Source organism: Leptosomus discolor, chromosome 8 (genome assembly GCF_034619465.1).
Source record: "Leptosomus discolor isolate bLepDis1 chromosome 8, bLepDis1.hap2, whole genome shotgun sequence".
In the NCBI taxonomy this organism is placed as follows: domain Eukaryota; kingdom Metazoa; phylum Chordata; class Aves; order Leptosomiformes; family Leptosomidae; genus Leptosomus; species Leptosomus discolor.
Window position 1 is genome coordinate 27,993,688 of NC_141398.1, and position 7,957 is coordinate 28,001,644.

General features: G+C 40.0%; 1 protein-coding gene across 1 annotated transcript; it reads left to right on the forward strand.

Annotated features, from left to right (window-relative positions):
- Positions 1-1,212: 1,212 nt before the first annotated feature.
- On the forward strand, positions 1,213-7,688 carry LOC104352787 (serpin B10). Its single transcript, XM_009959202.2, has 7 exons — positions 1,213-1,380; positions 2,762-2,875; positions 4,541-4,675; positions 5,076-5,193; positions 5,556-5,698; positions 6,259-6,414; positions 7,284-7,688. The coding sequence occupies exons 1-7, from the start codon at positions 1,213-1,215 to the stop codon at positions 7,686-7,688; spliced, it is 1,239 nt and encodes a 412-aa protein (XP_009957504.1).
- Positions 7,689-7,957: the final 269 nt, after the last annotated feature.

Consider the following 7,957-nt stretch of genomic DNA (forward strand, 5'->3'; position numbering starts at 1 on the left):
ACATTCATGAGTCATAAGAACCTTTGCAGAACTGGCCAGACACACTATAAATTCACCCTACCCTTCATATGAACTTCAGAAACCTTGGAGACACCCAGACCAGCAGTGTTCCTACCTGCACAGAACAAGGTACTGTAATGATTTCTAGAGACTATTTATTTCATATACTCTTGGATGATGTTGCTTTGTTGACAAATGCATAGGAAAAAAGGAAGCAGTGATCTGAACTGGAAACAACAAATGCTTGAGAAAGCTGGCACAGGCATGGTCTAGAAGGCGGAAGTCTTAAAAACATACAGGAGAGGAAATTTATTGTATTGGAGTTCTATAATTTCTAAAGCTCACTGGCTAGCATATATATCATAGCAGAGTAAGAACTACTGTGCTTGCTTATGTCAGCTAATTTGTTCTTGTGCTCTTTAGTTCTTATGCTCCTGGTTTGCAAGCTACTCATGACACAAACTGTCATTATTCTAAGGCCATCCTATACCAACCAGAATAGCTCCTAGTCCCTGCCTAGAGCTCTCAGCTAAACTGGCATTGCAGATGACAAATATTTGTGGTCTACTGAATATGGAAACCTTGTCTTGTAGAACTGGGAAGCTAGGATCTGGGCTGGTGCTGTAAGATAGAGTTTCAGGACATTTTTGAAAGTCAAAAAGGAAATTCAGGATGCTTAGCATGCAGCAGTTGGGGTGGTGCTTGCCCAGGCATTCAAAGAAGTATTTTGTCCTGTCCTAAAGGAATAGTTTGTTACTGTTACCAGAGTATTTGTTCATTGCAGTTACAAGCATCAAAAGGCTCTTGCACAAATTGAATCATAAAAGTTGTCATAACAGATAGTCTCTCAGTATCCTCTAGCCCAGGTGCTAGTGAGTAGCACTATTGAGTAGCATCACCAAATGTCACTTGAAGGTGCTGTAAAGGACAGTGCAATAAACGTTCTGGTAAACAAATACAAAACAAGGATGGAGCCTGCTTTTTCCCTAACCTAAATGATAGCTAGTAATCAGTGAAACAGAACACACTAAGCCTTATATGACTTTATAGTAGTTAATCCTCCTTGTTCTTCATCTAGACAAATACATTCAGAAAGCCTTCAAAACACAAAAGAAACTTCAAAAACTGAAGAGAAACTTGCAGACACGTAGCAGCCATAATTAATGGTTTGCTAATAGCATCTTTTCCCCCTTTCTGTGCAGGTTTAGAATAATGGAAGCTTTGAATAAAGCAAACACAAGCTTTGCTCTTGACTTTTTCAAACATAAGTGTCAGGAAGATGGTGACAAAAATATTTTGTTCTCCCCTTTGAATATTTCATCTGCCCTGGCTACTGTTTACTTGGGAGCCAAAGGTAACACTGCAGATCAGATGGCAAAGGTGAGTCTGGGCTTCAAAAGATAGTCTGAAAGGGTTAATCTCTTGGAATAACACCCTCTATGCAAGAAATTTACCGTGATGGATCATAGGCAGGAAAATTACACTCATCAAAACCCTAAACACATACCTCCTGTTTCACCCCTGATGTGCACTGCAATGAATAGACCAGTTCTCCACTTGTATAGGTCAAAGAAATTAGTCTACTCTAGCCTCTAGAAACAGGCCCCCCACAAATGAGAGAAGTGGAACTGGTGACATTGTCTCCTCTTAAATCTCACCAGCAGAAATAAAGGATCTTCATCCCAAAGCTCAGTAACTTGAGCACTCCCCAGGGACTGGGAGACCTGGATTCTCCTTCTACTCTGCCACAGACAATTCCCATCCCATCCCATCCCATCCCATCCCATCCCATCCCATCCCATCCCATCTCATCTCATCTCATCTCATCTCATCTCATCTCATCTCATCTCATCTCATCTCATCTCATCTCATCTCATCTCTTTGGAAATGATCCCACACAAAAGGACTCTCCCCTAGAGCTCCTAAGTTTTGCACTTTGCTAAACATAAATCCACATCCACAAGATTTCAGAAGGAACATGGTGAGACTACAGCCCTTCCTCTGGGGTATGTATTTTACAGGAAAAATCACTCACTGAAATCCCCAAGTCGTATTTGTGCAAAGTTTATACCTTCAGCAGGCAGCAGTGAGAACAGCCCAAATGCAGTTACCTAGCCCCCATTGTATGAGGTGAGGCTTGTGAGTTTGCATCTGCTAAGGCAGACACTGTCCCACCTGCTAAGGCAGTGAACTAACTCCCGACCGATGGAAGAAAACAGGGCCAGTAGGGTAACAAAGAAAGGAGTGATCTTCTGTTAGGAAGAAGGGAAAACACAAAAAAAGGCAAAGCTCTCCTGAAAAATGTTCCAAGGTTGGATGCACCCCTTTGTAGGCTGGGTAAGGTGCACATGCCCAGAGCAAGGGATTTAAGGCACAAAACTTTCCACATCATTTCCACGCTTTCTGACACATAGCAGCGCTCCATTTAGACTTCTGCTTTGGTAGCTTCCATCTGGAGATAACTGGTTCTTCCTGGGTATAAACTGGCCAGTCCAGGCATAACTCAAAGCAGGCAGATCCCTCTAGAAAGGCCAGGTATGTCAGAGTTTTGCCCTGCAGCCCTCAGCTTAGTGTGTGCAAGCCATTTTGTACGCATGAGCCTCAAGACCTAACCAAAGATTTTGTATTCAGTCAGGGCTGGACACAAGAATAAAATCTGAGTTTGACCCTCTCCATCACCAGTCCCAAGATATCACTGAAAGATTTTACCAAAACAGCAAATTTTCTATGATTGCATTCATTATTGCTTTTTCCGCTATAGGTACTTCACTTTAAGAAAGCTGAAGGAACCAGAAATGTCTCCACAACCATAAAAATGCAAGTCTATTCCAGAACAGAAGAGCATGTATCAAATCGATATTCTTGTTTCCAGAAGGTATCTCACCAAGTCTAGTGATCAAGCTATGGGCATGGTCTCATTTTCTCTTTCTTGTATTTTCCTTACACGTTTGCATTTGCTTATGTTTGCTTTCCTCAAACGTAGAGTACACAATTAATTGGTACAGCATCCTGTGATAACTTCACCTAATGCAATACTTACTATATGCTTCCCCTTTTTAGGTAGAATTGCAAGAGCTAACCTCGAATTTGCAAAATTTAAAGTTCAAAGTTACCATTCTCTGTCAATAGATCTCTTCATCTTTTTCCTTTAGCTTTGAGGAGGAATTTCTTTCTCAAACTATTACTGTTCAATAGCTAGCTATTTAGCAACAACACGTTCTTTCAACAGACACAGTTCCTACCTCAGAGAGCTAATCACAAGAATAGAACTGCCTTTCCACACATTTGATTGTATCATCAAGACAATAAAAACAAGAACATTAACTTTTCCAGGATACCTATGCTTGATACGTTTCAGAAATTAGTCTCCATTTCAGTTGAATAGTTAACAAAATAAATCGACATGTTGGAATTTGCCAAGGTAGACCAGTTCCTTGCAATAAAAATTAGATCAATTGAAATTACATTCCTGAGATATTTATTTGACACACTGGCAGGCATCTTGTACCAAAGTATGCGTAATTTAACACATCAGAAAAAAATGGAAAAGCAAATGTAATCCCTCTGAATCAGCAAAGGCTGTTTTTCCTCATTGACAATTAAACCACGATGGTGTGAAGCTCTTCCCCCTGCTCTTTCCTGTCATCCTTATTCTTTGTGGGAAAAAGCCATTTCCCTGCAGTCTGCCCACGAAGCCCTAGTGGCTGTGCGTTCTTATGAATGGGAACTTGGATCTGCATCTCGCAGCCAAATCCCCTGGTGGGAAGATTTATTTTAGGGGCTAGGTCACCAGCCCATTTGCACTGCATGAACAGGAGAGCGATTGTTCCTCATGAGTAATGCTTGTCCGAATTAAGAATTACAGAGTGCTGTGGGTAGAGCAAAGGGACTATTCTAACAGTTCAGAATAAGTGTCTGTTCATGCCTCTGATTCTGATGCAATGAGAAGATGAACACAGCACAGGTCCAGATTTTTAATTTACTAATTAATAGCTTAATTTCCTTGAGCTCATTTGAGAGTTTGAGCCCACAATCATTTAATCCTGCTACTTCAATACAAAGAATTTACTGCAATTACTGCAATACAAAAAAAAAAAAAAAATCACAAAACATTATCATTAAGAGCAAGATTAAGAAATTTAGGGACAAACTTTCCATGTAACACACTTGACTTTTATAAATTAAAGAAGTCACAGAGCATGTTTTGCATTGTTTAACAATTACTGTCTGTCCATCATTCTCTGGATATACTTGGTTTCACAGTCTCCACTTACAAATGCTTAAACGTTTTACATAGTTCAGCCTCTTAACGCTTGCATTCTGAGACACTTACAGTCTCTATATCATGTCTGCAACTTTCAATACTTCCAAATGATTCTTTTAATAGCTGTCTGGTTTAGAAACTCTCTTGTGTTTCAATACAAGTAACAGACCACCTGAATAGAAATACTTTAGTTGGAGCTGCATGAAGGAACATATCAGAAATTTTGAACTATTTTACACTACAGATTAACATCTTTTTTTTTTTCTTTTCTCCAAGACAGAAATTGGCCACTTGGATAATATTCATACTGGGTTTAAAGCACTCAACTTTGAAATCAACCAACCCACTAAAAATTATCTGCTTAAAAGTGTCAGCCAGTTATACGGAGAAAAATCGTGGCCTTTCAGTAAGGTAGGTAGGTCATTTATTCAGATTATGCAGTGCATTTAACCTTTATGATCTATCTATGACAACATACCATAGACCATATACTTTTAATTATCATTACATCTGCAAATCATGTTGACTTTGACAACAAGGTTTTCTATGAGACTTTTCCTGAGACTTTGGGCACTAAAATTTTAGTTTTATGGGATGTGCATCTAATTTCAGAGTAATTTGCAGATGTAATTAGGTGAGAACACTTAAATTGAGTATTTCCATCAAAACCCACTTTGTTCCTTTGACAAAATGCTGTGCTTGTAGTCTACGTAATTTTTATCATATTTTCTCTCTCTTTGGCTGTAGTTATTTATTAGCATTCATGTTGGCAGGCAACAAACACAAGACAGGTGTCTCTCTTGCACTGCAGGAATACTTACAGTTAGCCAAGAAATACCACGATGCAGAGCCACAATCAGCTGACTTTGTGGGAGCAGCAGACGAAATCAGAAGAGAGATCAATTCCGAGGTCGAACACCAGACAGAAGGTAAGTTCCAGCCTCTTTTCTCCCAATTCAAAAAGAAGCCATTTTGGCATTGAACAGAGTCTCTGTAGCCAAGGGGCCCAAGGCAGCTAAACAATTCACCTAAGAAAGGTAAATCAGATCAGTTTTCCTAAAGTAGTCATCTACTGACAAGCCTTTACTAAAATTAATGTCCTCCACCTGAATGTGACATGAATGTGGCTTACTCTTCTTTGTAAATCAAGATTACCCCAGTAGCCACGTATTTGCAACTAATCTCAAGCTAGACACATCAGCACTTAGAATTTCCCTGGCTTATATCCGCAGAAACTATGCTGAAACAGTAAAACTGCACAAATGTATAAACGTCCTTCTGTTTTCTCCAGGTAAAATCCAAAATCTGCTGCCTCCTGGATCCGTAGATTCACTCACCAGGCTAGTCCTGATAAATGCACTGTACTTCAAAGGAAACTGGGCAACAAAGTTCAAATCTGAAGCTACAAGGCAAAGGCCGTTTAGAATAAACACGGTATGGGACTATACTGCCCTATATCCTACACCACAGGTGGAAAAACTGAAAAAGATGGGGGAGAGAAATTCTTGTCTATCTTTAAATCCATACAGCATAGAAGTTATTTCACTTAAAGCATACAGTATATTTTCTTCACCACATCTTCAGCACAAAGTCTGCACACACATGCTAGCACTTGAGCCACAAGTAAAATTGTCAGAAGCTGACTTCAAACAAGCTTCCATTCTCTGAAGTCAGGGAAAACAAAGAGGTGAACAAAACTTATGGGGTAGTTCTTTACATTTTCATTTTCAACCGTGTGACAAATCGGAGTGGAATACAGCTTCCTATAATGGGTGTCATCTCAGACAGCTTAGATAGCCTGCACAGCCTCCCAGTGCCTTTCCTGAAGACATGGGGTCTTCTGCAGATCCTATGTCCTACCCCCTGGGGCCATAAGGATGTCTCAGACACATTGGGCAGCTTGTACAGGAAAACAAACTTCCACTGTGCTACTTTAACTCAGTCCTTTACTGTTCAGAGTACAAATGCCAAACACTTAATTTGATTTGTTGCAGCATACAACTAAACCAGTGCCCATGATGTACCTGAGTGATAAATTTAACTGGACCTACATAGAATCAGTCCAGACTGATGTTCTTGAGCTTCCATACATCAATAATGACCTCAGCATGTTTATCCTGCTACCAAGCGACATCACCAGCCTACAAAAGGTAAAGCAACTGAGAACATAAATAATCTGAAAAAACAAGAGTATCATTATTTACTTTATGCATGTGCAAGGTAAAAGGCCAGGCTGCAATCATGTTTCTAGGAAGGAGGGTACTGACCAGGCTCAAGGAAAAGCAAATCCCAAACTTGGTCTAGTACTGTGAACTTTAACCTCTTGGAGCTCAGACTACATTTCTTACTCTTGGCAGCTGGCACTTCTGTGGTTCCTAATGTTGATCACTCCTGGAAACAGGTAGCCCAAATCCCACAAAACTGGCTCTTCTTCCAGCTGAAAAAACAGGAGGAGAGAAAGCCAGCCCTGCTGAGATCCACTGTCTGTACCAATTCAGACAGATATGACTTCATTCAAAAACCCAAAACAAACCACAAATTGGGCAGCCTCCATTGCTTTCCAGAATATCCAGAGCTAACACATGTGGACACTGCCACCTTCTGTAACGAGACCAATCCTGCCTTTGGATAATAAACTCATTACATTCTCATGTTAGTGCGTGTTCTGTAGAAAAAAAGCTCTTTTCAGTAAATTCTAATATGTAGGGAAGACAGAAATGTGAACAGCAAATCAACCAGACTACTGTTACTTGACACTGATGGTTTTGTTCTACAGCTGTTTAACCCTGCTATATTCCCTGACAATTACTGAGAACAGTTCAAATACTGCATTGACCTACTAGAGCAACATACTCCTTTAGTCAGAAAGATCTCCAAAATGGTCTTTCACTAGTGTTCTTCCTGTACTCTTACAACAGCTTGAAAAGTTCTCCATTTAAGAAAAGAGAAGAAATAGCTCTTAGGGCACAAGTTTTTTGAACACTCTGTAATTTTCTGATTCTCTTTTTACTAACTGTAGCTAGAGAGAGAATTGACTTTTGAAAACTTGTCTGCATGGACCAGCCTGGAATTAATGGAGAAAATGAAAATGGAGGTTTATCTGCCCAGGTTCACATTAGAAGAGAAATATGACCTCAAACCTACTTTGATCACAATGGGGATACAAGATGCTTTCAGTGAAGGTCAAGCTGATTTCACAGGAATGTCAGAGAATGGTGACCTGTTTTTGTCACAAGTTTTTCACAAGTGTTATCTGGAAGTCAACGAAGAGGGCACAGAGGCAGTAGCTGCCAGTTCAGCAGCACTGGCATCACGAAGTCTTGGTGCTACTATTATTTTTGTGGCAGATCACCCTTTCCTCTTCTTTATCAGACACAACAAGACCAAGAGTATCCTCTTCTTGGGGAGATTCTCTTCCCCATAGAAACTTGACCATTACTAAACAGGCTCTTGCAACAGCAATAATGAACAAAATACGCACCATGAAGAGTATCTCAACAGTCTGTGCACTTCTTAATTTTCCTGTAGCGTTGACAAATCTCGCAATGTTAGAAGAGAGCACATATTAAAAATAACATGGAATTCATGCTTCTGGCTCATTCTCCTGGCTGAAGAACACGAAAATGGTAGCACTACACTATAAGCATCAAACTGTGCACAGAACAACATTGATGCGTCTTTTCAGTGCTTTCT